Consider the following 12,755-nt stretch of genomic DNA (forward strand, 5'->3'; position numbering starts at 1 on the left):
GATATAGGCACTACAATGTTTTGATAACTGCACCAACTCATCATGTCTTTTATTATTTAAACTGATGTCAAAGGTTATTAAGTTATCATAGTTCTGGGAAATGATAAATGCATCCCTTTTCATTAAATGGGACAACCAACTGTTTTGATAACGTGGTAATAAAATCCGTTGAATCCTTCCCATGTGAAGTACAACAGCTACTTTGAAGTCATAGATACATTACAGCTAGGTGTCCCAAGTAATGAAAGAGGCGGATATATCACTTCCCTTCCTAAAAAGCTCTAAGGTGCCAAATAAAGAAGAAAAGACAAGCTGAGTTTGTGCAGTTATTAAAACATAGCCTTATTAAAATTATAGATCTTAGTGTTATTGAAAGATATCATTGGAAGTACCATATTTTGATAATTGCACTACCTCATCTTGTCTTTTACTATTTAAACGGTTGGCAGAAGTTATAGCAGTTCCTAAAAGGCTCTCAAATGCCAATTAAAAAAGAAAAGACAAGCTGAGCTTGTGCAATTATTAAAACATAGTAGTGCTAATATTAAAATGACACATTTTAGACGTATTGATAGAGGCCCATAAGCTTTCCAAATCAGCCACATTTATCAATATAGTAAGAACAAGTAGGACAATTCGAGAAAACCGAGTTGGGGACCTGGAGTGCAACAGAACAAATAGGTTATTAACACATTAGGAATCTTTCCCTTGATTTTTGGCTTTTTCCTTCATGAAAATGGCAAAACTACCCTCCCGTGCCATGTGGCATGTGGGGATTTGTTAGGTTACACTCCCGGGTCCCCTCTCGGTCTCCATAGCAGTAACTCATGGGACAAAAGGAAGCAGAAAAAGATTTCTTACGTCTCTACTTGAGCAGGGAAGAAAGAGAGATAATTAAAATTAAAGATTTTTTTTCCAATTCATTTTAAAAACAAGAATAAAAAAAGGTTTTTATTGGTAATATCAAATGATCATATTTTTAGTATTTAATTGTAAAATTTGATTATTAGGGGAAAAAAGTGTTCACAGTTGGTAGAAGAACCTAATTTTATCTAGGGTTTCCTGAGGGTATTTAGGGATTGAGTGACTCTATAATGGTCCTAAGGGTAGGTCCTATAACAACCTTATGAAAACTCCCATGCAATCTTGACCTTTCATTTTGATCATCTACTTTTCTGAAGCGATTCATGATCTTTTCTTCATCCTTGGCACCATTATGGCATAAGATTTAGATCACTTAGTTGGCCAAAGTGGAGTGTCTACAACTCCCTCTAAAACAAAGTCTATTTTGAGAAGTAGCAACTCCCTACTAAAACATTCTCTTAGAAAACCATTTAAATAAACCCATTGCGCCCACATTATATTCTAAAGTATTGCTACATTGTGTATTTTTCCATGCAAAAATTGACAACATAAAGGAAAAGCAATACAATAACAGATAGAGAGTGACTTGAACGTCTACACTACGTTTTTTCTCTTTAGTGGAAGAATTAGTGAACTATCAAACTCTACTACCTTATATGGAAGAGCAATTTCAATCACCCAACTCTCTATTTTTTGGTTTTTGGCAAATGGGTTTTGGGTTAAGGTGGGTACTTAGTGGAATGCCTAAACTTGGTTTAGGTGCTTGTATAAAAAGGGTGTGTCTGTATCATTTCTCTCTAAGCTCAAGTTATTTGAGTTGTTTTGGGAGTTTTGTTTTTTGGGTTTGAGAGTAATGGAAAGGGAGAGAGGAAGTGGGCCCTTGTTTATGTTTTTGAATAAGATGAAGCCCTACATGGCTGTGATCTCCATGCAGTTTGGGTATGCAGGGATGAATATCATTTCTGTGATTGCACTGAACCAAGGAATGAGCCATTACACTCTCGTTGTTTACCGGCATATCGTCGCCATTGCCGTCATTGCTCCCTTTGCGCTTGTGTTCGAAAGGTTTCGGATTGGATTTTATTTGTTTTTCTTTAATATGATTTTTTTTATTATGCCCTTATAAATATGAATGCCTTCTCATTTTCTATTTTCATTTCCTCTATCATTTTTATCAAATGTATACCTCTTTGTATGTTGTTGTTATGAATAATCTTTAGCTTTACACCGCGTTTCTTTTCAATTTAAAATAAGTTTTCAATTGTACGGTTGGTCCCACTAGTATATATATGTGCGTGTTGTGTGATTATTACAAGAAAGATTGATTTTAGGATTTTTTTTGATGACGTAGGGTGTCCCCACCCCACTTTGTAGGGTGGGACTAATTCCCTCCGGATGCTCGCAATCACCCGTAAACCACGTGCATTGGGTAATGAGGATATGACCACCTCTAAAAGTAAAATTATTGGCCGGTAAAGATTACACCGGTGGATTACCAACGGTCATAATTCCGCCACTTCAAGTAGCATCAGTAAAGCCTTTACATTTCTTGTAGTGACAATGCATGGTTTTGATTTAAAATGAGGAGAACACAGTAATATAATTCCAAGGATAGAATTTTATGCCCTGTTTAGATTGCAAGAAAAACATTTGTGGGAAATTTTTTTTTCTTGGGAAAACTTTTGTTTCCATGATTTAGTGGGAAATAATATTATTATGGTTTATTTAGAGGGATATTATCATAAATTGAAGGTCCCTCTGAGTAGAAATTCAATAGCATCGGTTCAATAATCATTTTTTTGAGCGTAAAAAAGTAGAAAATCTTATAAATATTTTTATTTTCCAAATTTCCAGAAAAATTCTTGCAATCCAAAAGTCAAGTTTGTGCATGAGTTTGAGTTGAGTAAAATGACTAAATTACCATTATCATAGAAGATGAAAGAAAGAAAAAATGGTATTTTCAATATAGTACAATACACTAAGAATTTACGAGTAATGCTAGGGAAACCGAGAGTAGGACCTAAAAGGGGACCTAACAAATTGTTTCACTTCACAACATCACTAGTGACGTGAGCAATCCCTTAAGTTTAGGGAAATCATTAAAAAGTGAATTTTTCTTTAAACACATGGCATATTCTCATTGCAGGTCCCGTTTTAGGTCGTCCTCTAGGTCTCCATATCATTTTCCTTAATTTAATGGGGAAATAGAAAAGTCTGGGATGGAGGTTGATTAAAAATAAAGGTTCATGAGGGACAAAAGCCAGAAATCAGCTAAAATAGGATTAAGAGATTGATGGTATATAAAATAGGAAGATAAAATGAGCAAATGCAGGACCAAGGATAAAAAATGGGTAGGAAATGCATAAAATTTAATAGGTGTCAATATCAATTCTCAATAGATAGTGCACTTTTTTTTAGCTTCTTTTAAGAATTATTTGTTCAGCAACTGATGATCATACCTTTTTCTTCCCCTTTTTTAACAGGAATGTGAGGCCCACGATGACACTGTCCACCTTCTTAAAGATAATGGCCCTTGGGTTATTAGAGTATAGCTCTCTCAAACACATTAATTGCTTAATGAATTTCCCTTTTGATCTCTTCTCTAATCAATCTAACAGAGAGAAGAAGAAAAAAAGAAAAGAAAACTTACTTGAATCTTATGAATAGGCCAGTGCTGGATCAGAACATTTACAATGCAGGAATGAAATGTACATCAGCAACCTTCACATCAGCCATGAGCAATGTTCTTCCAGCCATAACCTTTCTCATGGCATACTTCCTTAGGTATGTATATGGATATGGAAAATGATATATCCACTCCCCTTTTCAGCATTTTACGCTTTTTGTTTGTCTTTCCTTGAAAATAAAAGGCCCTGCTTGGATTGTAAGAATTTCAAGGACTTGAACCACCACAGCCGAATTTTGTTTTTTGTTTTTTTTTTTACATGGACCTTTAATTTGTAATAGTATCCCTCCAAATAAGTCATAGCCATATCATTTCCCTCTAAATCATAAAACAAAAAATTTCAAAAGAAAAAAATTATTCGTGAGAAATGTTTTTCCTGCAATCCAAACAGGGCCGGGGTGTGTGGATCCATGGAAAATTATTTATTTTTCATGGAATAATTTTCCAGGGGTGTAGTAGCTAGGTTTACAATTTTCTTCAGAGTTAGAGAATTTTTTTGGAAAATTTTCCATGAAAAATGTTTGGATTTTTGGATTGGGGAAATTTTCTCAAAAAGTTTGGAAAGTATGATTTTTCTTGGGAAGTGATATTTACGCCCCTTTCCATCACCACGGACACCCACCATTAGTGTATCAATGGCAAAAAGGGACCTAATGTACTTTATGTCAGAAAAATCCAGTGGTTTGGATTGAAAAGTACACTGGCAAATGGGTGTCCCTGGTGATAAAAGGGGCGTAAATATCATTTCCCTTTTTCTTTAAAATTTCCTACTTTTTTTACACACAAAAGAGTGAACTTGAACCAACCCTATTCAGCTTTATTCAACCTTTATGTAGTTGGACCTTCAATTTATGATAATATCCCTCTATATGCGTGTGACATGAAAGTGTTACTGTCGAAAAATAAATAGTGGGGCCCACACAATTGAGTGATATAAACCATTTAATTGTTGGGGCCTCCCAATGCGCATAGGCCTTGCCCTAGGATGTTCATAACCCTCAGATTTGTACACGTTTAAAATGGAAGGCACTACTAAAGCACCACACATCAGAGGTTTGGGATAATTTTATGGAGAAGATTTTCGGGGCACAACTTATCTATGTCAGGGCCCGATAAATGAATGGTTTAGATCACCAAAACATGTGGCCCCACTGTATTGTTTTTGTTACACTCACATGTCCGAGCTTAATCATGTAACATTTATATTAATCAGATCGACATGATATGTGGTTTTATAGGATTGAGAAAGTGAATATCAGAAGCGTTTATAGTCAGGCGAAGGTGGCCGGAACTGCTGTGACAATCGCCGGAGCAATGGTGATGACTCTGTACAAAGGCCCCATTATAGAGATGGTTTGGTCTAAAGGAAGAGGCCCTCATGGACCCAAAACCGATATCGGTGAAAAGGATTGGATCAAGGGTCCACTCATGCTCCTCACTGCTTGCTTCTGTTGGGCTTCTTTCATTATACTCCAAGTAACCTACTTCTCTACTCGCATACATATATACTTCATTAATTATAACCACTTGTTTTGATAATGACACTACGATTTTTATGATTGGCTTTTGAGAACATGTTAAGATCTGTAACAACCTTTTTTTAAAAAAAAAAAATTTTTGAATGATCTAGAGATTCCTTTAAACAGAAGAGAGGAAAACTACAAGACTGAGGTGGTCAAAACAAAAGAGAAAAAAATACAGAAAGAAAGGATTAGATACATAAAAATAAGACCCCTAAGACTAAGGGGGAAGGGAGTCAAACATCTCCAAACTGGCCGTGTTCACCCCCGCACGAGCAAGAGAATCAGCTTCACTATTTGCCGCTCATTTAGCATGCCGATATGAGATAAAGTGCGACCCCACTATATCTTGAATCGGAATGTCATGAGCCCTACTTATGTTGTGTATTGTTAGGACTTTGGGTTAGGGGAGGGAAGAGGGAAGAAACTCAAGAGAGAAGAGAATCGCCATTAAAATGTAAAAAGAAAAATGTGTTTTTCAGAGGGGGATTTTTAGAAATTATAAAAATACCCCTCATGATTAAACATAAATAAACAAAAATATGAAGGGGTATTTTAGTACATCGATGCCCTCCATTCGGATCTAAGACCCTAGCTCCAGCGGGTTTTGTGGCAATGTATGGGTCACGAAATAATTTTCCACCTTATGATATGTATCCAATGGACAAAACACGGATCTAACTGCTATGCACAAATCCAGTCTATTAACATTCGGATCCTTTGGATCCATCATACCTTCTAGATCCATTGACACGATCTCGGTCCAATGGACAAAACACGGATCTAATTGCCATCCCCAAGACATTCTGATCCTTCGGTTCTCTTGGACCGTCTAGATCCATTAACACCTCTTGTCCAGCCTTTTTATGGATCTTGATTAAATAGTTATGATCACCCAATCAGAATAATTTTTGTCATTGAATCGTCTAAGATGAGATCTACTACATGAATAGCCTAGATCAATCATGGTCAGCCTCAAATGTATGATACAGACCAGGGTGCATCGTAACAAAATGCACCCTTTATTGTCATCATATTAGAGGTATTCTAAACTGAAAGGCGCCCTTGTAGAAATGGGGTGAAAGGGCTCTCACATCGGCTTCAAGGGGTGGTTATGCATTTAACGCACTTTGTTTGTTTTTTTTTCCGTAATTTGTAGGCAATCACGCTGAGGACATACCCGGCCGAGCTTTCTCTAGCAGCCTTGATATGCTTGTCGGGCGCATTCCAGGGTGCGATAGTGGCACTAGTGATCAAACATGGAAACTATGCAATTTGGGCAATTGCTTGGGATGCAAAACTCGCCACTGCAATCTATGGGGTAAGAATCCCATAATTCAATTCTAATCATTATTAGAAGAATGAAGTAAATAATCCATGCCGAGTTAATCTTACCACCGTTTGATCGAAGAATTTTATTGTGATGGGAAGTGGGCCCACTCGTCCCATTAACCGTCTGATCAAAGATAGTAGGGTGATGAGGTTCACATTTTTATTAATTTGTTTGAGAAATTGTATTTTTTATCTTTAATTGATTATTTATTTAATTAATTAAGATGATCTTGGCAGGGGATAGTCTGTTCAGGGATGGGTTATTGTGTTCAAGGAATGGTGATGAAGACAAGAGGACCCGTTTTTGTGACTGCTTTTAGTCCTCTAAGCATGGTTATCACTACAGTTCTCGGATCATGCATTCTAGCTGAGGAGATCACCTTAGGAAGGTAAAAGGAATGATGGGGGTGTACTTATCAAAACAAGTGGGTGTGTAGATATCAGCTGAGTTTAGAGAATATAGGGGGCTGATACAATGAGAGCCTTACTGTGAGATACACATGAGAAGCCTGATTCTCATGTGTCTTTCTTTGCTAAGTTGAAACTGACTTACTGCTTGCTCTGTTCTGGAGGGAGCTTCCTGAGTCAGACCAACTCGGCCACCGAATCGTTCATTTATATAATGTATATTAACATAAGTACCATTTAGGCTTATCTAAGATAACTTTTTTTTAAAATAACTCTCTGTACTTAGATTTATTTAAAGATTTATAATTCTACTAATTTCTTTCCATCTTATATTTAAATCTTGCAGGGTCCTTGGTGCAATTATCATAGTGGCCGGCTTATATTCTGTTGTATGGGGTAAGAGCAAGGATCAAATGATTTCCTCGCCGTCGGAACCAACGGAAGTGATCCGCGATGATGAACAAACACATTCTGATGAATTTCTCACCATTGATGTTCCCACCGCGGAGATTCCTCCGCCCACGACTCCCTCTAATTAAATATTGACACTGTCATATTTTAAGCATGTTTAGAAAAAATTCTTGGTTAAATTCAATTATGAAATTTTCGTAGCCTTTTAAAAGATACGAAGAGGTTTAAGCAATTTGATTTTGATATTGGAAAATGATACGGAGACAGATGGTACCACCTAACAGAGGACCTGCAATAAGAACATGCCATGTGTTAAAAAAATACTTTTTGATGATTTCCCTAAAATTAAGGGCTGGTTCACGTCACTTGTGATGCTGTGGCGTGAATCAATTTGTTCGGGTTCCCTTTTGGGTCCGACTTTTGATTTCCTTAGCATTACTCATTAATAATTACACAAACCCAACATGTCGTTTCTTTTGTAATTGGCTTGTCAGAGCTTTTTGGGATCTGTAATAACCTTCTGTCAGCTCTTTAAATACTAAAAGACAATATGAGTTGGTGAAAATATTAAAACATTGTTGTGCTGATATCATTTCCCTAGCTCCATTTGGATGCCAGAATTTTTTTGGTTCTTGGGACTTTTGTGGAATTTCTGCAGGAAACCCACGTTTGGTTGCTGGTTAAATAGTGGGCCCAAAAAAATCCCACGAACTAAAATAACCCCGCACGAAACCCAAAGCTGGAAAAAAAATATCCAAGGAACCAAAATAACCAAAAGAAGAACTTTTTTCTTCCCAACAGTTCAAGCAACCAAACAAAGCCTTTTTTTTATTTTACAGGGATTTTTTTTCCCACCATAGTCCGATTAACCAAACATGGGATTTTTATTTTATCGGGATACTTCCAGGGAGTTTTTTTTCCCACCAATCTTCCAGGAAGTTTTTTGTTCCACAAAAGTCCCAAGAACCAAAAAAAATTTGGCATCTAAAACCGTTTTGAGTAAGATTTTTAAATATTCATCAGCAAGTCTCTGGTCGAGCAAGTCAATTAGGTCAAATATATGATGTCAATAGTTCGTTTTCCTTCTTTGAACTAACAAATCTAGGGCTAGCATCCATGCTTAGAAAAAAAAACCTTCACGAATAGACAAATGAAAGATATTATTGTACATTAGCGCTCTTCATTCATATTTTGGTTGCTCCTTCAGATTTTGTGACTTTGTCTTAGTCATGATTGAAAATAATTTTGGACCTTACGATATGGATCCAATGGAGGCTGTTCAGATCCAGTTGTGCCCAAATCCTATCAACGTACATATCTTTTCGATCCATTGGACCATCTGGGTCTATTGACATTCCCATGCCACATGAATACTTCGTCCACAAGATCAACATTGGAAAAAATGAAGCTTAACCTTCTCTTAGTGGGCTTTTAAATATGCATTGTAGGGAAATGATATAGTCACCCCCTTTTCTTCCTTGGGCCACCCCACTTGTAGTAAAATGTGATCATAAATACACTACAGGGGTCGACCCAAGTAGAAAAAGGGGGGCCAGAATATATCACTTCACTTTTAGTATCATTGTATGGCCTGTTTTACATGTAATGCGCTCATTCGATGATCAGATGGGCCACCACAGGCAAAACTTTGAATCTAAATCTCATGTGGAAGGGAGAAGGGGTGGCCCAGGGAAGAAAGGGGGTGAATATAACATTTCCCATATCAGATCATGATGGTAATGGAACCAATGGACAGGATTCATGGCCCCACCTAGCCAGATTAGAAGGCCATGTCCTACAAAGTAACAAGAGAAGGCTCATTTAGTGGGTGTGGGTCCCACAAATGGGTGGTGTTCAAACTTCAAGCCAATAGCTAGGCAGCGCTCACCAAACAAACCTAGAGAAGGATTATATTTTAAAAGTTGAAAAACCGGGTTTTACAAAACGGTCAAAAATTCGAAACGGTCAAAAGAAGCGGGCCAGAAACATTCCCGTTAGCCCAAACGAGAGTCCCCCACTTTTTTGAAATTTGAATAATAACATTCGCCCTCTTATATACGTGCTCTGCCACTTCCATTTTAATCTCATATATTACAAAACCCCCTTCTCTTTCTCAAACCAATCCACAAATCCAACTCCAAAATCACCAAAACCAGGCTCAAATCTCTACATTTCAGCTTTTCATGTAAGCTCTTCATTTCTATATTCATCTCTCATCTGTTCTTCAAAAATTTGCTTGTTTTGATGCTTTTTGTTGGATTTCTAAGATGGGTTTTTTGCTCTTTTATTTTTTTAAACACCGTTTTTGTGCATGATTCCTACCTTGGAAGATATTGGAAAGCTACCCTTTCCAAATCTCCTGCAGAGAGTTTTTCTTGTTCCTTTTTTTTCCCTTTTATTGGAGATTATACTTTAGACTCGCTGTTTATGGAGTCTAAATTTGTTGATTTGGTGACTGTTTCAGGAGTCTAAGTTTGTTGCTTTGGGTCTTAGTTTTTTTGTTCATTCTTAGATTATTTGTTCTTTTATTGGAGATTATACTTTAGTCTGACTGTTTAAGGAGTCTAAGTTTGTTGCTTTGGGTCTTAGTTTTTATGTTCGTTCTTAGATTATTTGTTCTTTTACTGGAGATTATACTTTAGTCTGACTGTTTTAAGGAGCCTAAATTTGTTGATTCGGTGACTGTTTAAAGAGTAAGTTTGTTGATTTGGGTCTTAGTTTTTATGTTCATTATTAGATTATTTGCTCTTTTACTGGAGATTATACTTTAGTCCGACTGTTTAAAGAGTCTAGTTTGTTGATTGGGTCTTAGTTTTTTTTTATATGTTCATTCTTTGGTATCAATAGTCTGAATAATATCATTGGTTTCTTATTGATTGATCAGTGGCCATGGATGCTATACCCGATGCACTTGTCCAGTACATCCTCTCCCAGATGAAAAATGTGAGGGACGTAGCCACTTGTAATTGTATCTCGAAACGTTGGAAAGAATCGATGCCCTTCATTCGAAGCCTCTACTTCCCACGCAATTCTTTCGAAGACAACCGTCCAGACTCAGATGCCATTGTTGGTCGAATGATCTCATCCACCATTTGGTTAGAAGAACTCATAATTTACTGTCCCTTTTCCCCCACAAGCCTCTCATCTTGGCTATCGAACAAATCCCAATCTCTTCGACATCTCGAGCTCCGTATGGACACTCTAACTGAAAAGAGACTTATGCCTGAAAGTTCTACAAAACTTGATTGTCTTGGGTACATTAAGGGATTAGAAACCCTTAAGCTTTGGGGTGTGCTCTTAATCCATTCTCCTAATTGGGGCGTATTTCAAAGGCTTCGAAGTCTTGAAATAGTTGGAGCGAAATTGAAGGACAGAGCATTGTCTGATACCATTCGGGCGTGTCCGAATTTGAGCAATTTGGCATTGCTTGGTTGTGATGGTGTAATTTCAGCTTCTATTGAATTAGAGCAATTGGAACAGTGTAGATTGGATTTTTATGGTCATGGGGACTGCTTGCTCTCCCTTGCGTGCCCAAAACTTAAACTGCTTGACATCCAAGGTTGTAGTCGGATCCGCCTCAGTGAAAATCATTGCTTAAAAAGTCTCTCCATCGCGAACAATACTGGTAATTACATAAATTTCGTAACTTTTTGGTTTTTTTAGAATCTCTTATTAGAATCAGGATCCTTTATTTCATCAATTTGAAAGGTGGACAATCATGATCAAGTAGGGAAGCAATTTGGGTTCGCTCAGGCTGAGCTTTTGTGAAAAAAATGAATTGGAATCAACCCGAATCCAATTTTTTTTATGGTAAAACTCAACCCCAATTCCCAAAAGTCGATCCAAGTTGCACCCATATGTTCAAGGGCACCTTGTTGTAATTTGATTAACTAAATCCATTGTTCATATTATAAATCCTTGCATATTTCCAGAGTTCCCCAGGATTCAGACCCACAAAGCAAAATAAATTGTCAAAAGATCTAGAATAGCTGAAATTTTATATATTTCAGATTGAGTTTTGAAAGTTTACGTTCTACCACATTTTCTTGATATGTCTTTTATCTGATTTTGTAGGTAAAGTTGAAAAGGTAAGCTTTGGAAAGCTTGTTGGTCTTGAGTTCTTATCCATAAGAGGTGTGCAGTGGTGTTGGGATGCCATAAGTTCCATCCTTGAATGCGCGAGCGAGGTGAAACACCTGGTTATGAAGATTGAATTCAGTGGTGATACGAACCGATTGGAGCCCTTTCCAGAAATTGATTTTGTCAAGTTCTTTAACAGCCATCCAAAGCTTCGAAACTTTGAAATCCATGGAGCAATGTTTGCTGCATTATGCCACAAGAACAGCCTGCGAAGTGTAAGTCTATATAAAAACCATGAATTGCTCAGCTCCGACGAGTATTATTTGAGTTCATATTTTAGGGACTGATAAAAAACAAAATTTGGTTGCAGCTCGATTCGAGATTTACGATTCCTTGGTTAGAAGAAGTACTGATCACGGTCAGATCGCCCTTAAATGCAGAACAGAAGATGAGTACTCTTGAGTCACTGGTTAAGTATGGTAGTAAAGTTCGAAGAATTGTGATCAGGGTTTCACAGATGAAGAATTGTCATGGAAGTGCAGATGATTTCTTTGAGGAGGTTTGCAGATTCAAACATATGAATCATAAAATAGTCCGAATCGAATAAACTGACATACTTGATTCACTACTTGTTTTCAATGCATATGTGACACTGCAATTTCAATTGAAATTGTTGTTTTTTTATTTATATGTTTTGTAGCTTTGAAATTCACTATTGTTGCTTCCTTCTGTTAGAAAAAGAGGAAAACAGAACAAAATCATGAAGATGGCAAACAAGTGTATTAGGTTTGGTTCTTCATTTGGATTGACCAGTATAACCCTTGGTGGGGGTGATGGAACTCTATGAAATTATATGAATTCCTACCAATTTGAATGTCTGCATAATTTTTTGAAGCAGCACTCCTAATTTTTCTCTTTTCAAAATTGATTACATGCACCCCTGTTTCAAGCTAATTGATGGATAGACAAATGTTGTCATTTCTTGTATTTCAATGTGAAATGCCCACTTGATGTTTGATGTTCATTCTTAGAGGATGTAATGCAGCACTCCTAATTTTTCTCTTTTCAAAATTTGATTACATGCACCCTTGTTTCAAGCAAATTGATGGATAGACAAATGTTGTCATTTCTTGTATTTCAATGTGAAATGCCCACTTGATGTTTGATGTTCATTCTTAGAGGATGTAATGTGAAAATCCCACCAGAGGTCGACGTTTGATTCAACATCAACTCACTTTTTAAGAGGCTGCTGTTGGATCAAACATCAAGCGTCACAGGACTCGACGCTCGGAACCATATAATTTTTCCATTTTCCAAATGAAATCATGTAACCAAAATTTTTCCATTCTAGGGGAAATTTCTGGAATCTGCCCCCCCCCGCCCCCCCCCCCAATTCTAATTCTGCTTCAGTCGGAATAGGAATGTGATTCTGATTCCAACAATCCAAAAGAAGC

General features: G+C 37.0%; 2 protein-coding genes across 4 annotated transcripts; both read left to right on the plus strand.

Moving 5' to 3' along the window:
• Window positions 1-1,669: 1,669 nt before the first annotated feature.
• On the plus strand, window positions 1,670-7,466 carry LOC143848389 (WAT1-related protein At2g39510-like). 2 transcript variants are annotated; one of them, XM_077357326.1, is made up of 7 exons: window positions 1,670-1,929; window positions 3,348-3,410; window positions 3,532-3,648; window positions 4,789-5,026; window positions 6,230-6,391; window positions 6,640-6,791; window positions 7,157-7,466. In XM_077357326.1, the coding sequence occupies exons 1-7, from the start codon at window positions 1,718-1,720 to the stop codon at window positions 7,347-7,349; spliced, it is 1,137 nt and encodes a 378-aa protein (XP_077213441.1). In that variant the 5' UTR covers window positions 1,670-1,717; the 3' UTR covers window positions 7,350-7,466. The 2 variants fall into 2 exon arrangements, with proteins under 2 accessions (XP_077213441.1, XP_077213442.1); XM_077357327.1 differs by having other exon boundaries at window positions 4,822-5,026.
• Window positions 7,467-9,285: 1,819 nt separating this feature from the next.
• Window positions 9,286-12,232, plus strand: LOC143848639 (F-box/RNI-like superfamily protein). Of its 2 annotated transcripts, XM_077357631.1 has the most exons (5): window positions 9,289-9,406; window positions 9,852-9,914; window positions 10,106-10,846; window positions 11,296-11,576; window positions 11,672-12,232. In XM_077357631.1, coding segments are annotated over exons 2-5 (1,260 nt in total). In that variant the 5' UTR covers window positions 9,289-9,406; window positions 9,852-9,913; the 3' UTR covers window positions 11,909-12,232. The 2 variants fall into 2 exon arrangements, with proteins under 2 accessions (XP_077213747.1, XP_077213746.1); XM_077357632.1 differs by lacking the exon at window positions 9,852-9,914 and having other exon boundaries at window positions 9,286-9,406.
• Window positions 12,233-12,755: the final 523 nt, after the last annotated feature.

This window comes from Tasmannia lanceolata, unplaced genomic scaffold (assembly GCF_043159265.1).
Source record: "Tasmannia lanceolata isolate RefF3 unplaced genomic scaffold, GAP_Taslan_0.1 ptg000016l, whole genome shotgun sequence".
Lineage (NCBI taxonomy): Eukaryota > Viridiplantae > Streptophyta > Magnoliopsida > Canellales > Winteraceae > Tasmannia > Tasmannia lanceolata.

Excerpts from the sequence above, each read along its gene's own strand:
- LOC143848389 (XM_077357326.1), top strand. The coding sequence starts at position 1,718 with ATGGAAAGGGAGAGAGGAAGTGGGCCCTTGTTTATGTTTTTGAATAAG. Across the intron at positions 3,411-3,531 it reads ATGGCCCTTGGGTTATTAGA|GCCAGTGCTGGATCAGAACA; the intron begins GTATAGCTCTCT and ends TCTTATGAATAG. Across the intron at positions 6,392-6,639 it reads TCGCCACTGCAATCTATGGG|GGGATAGTCTGTTCAGGGAT; the intron begins GTAAGAATCCCA and ends TGATCTTGGCAG.
- LOC143848639 (XM_077357631.1), top strand. Across the intron at positions 10,847-11,295 it reads CTCCATCGCGAACAATACTG|GTAAAGTTGAAAAGGTAAGC; the intron begins GTAATTACATAA and ends CTGATTTTGTAG. Across the intron at positions 11,577-11,671 it reads ACAAGAACAGCCTGCGAAGT|CTCGATTCGAGATTTACGAT; the intron begins GTAAGTCTATAT and ends ATTTGGTTGCAG.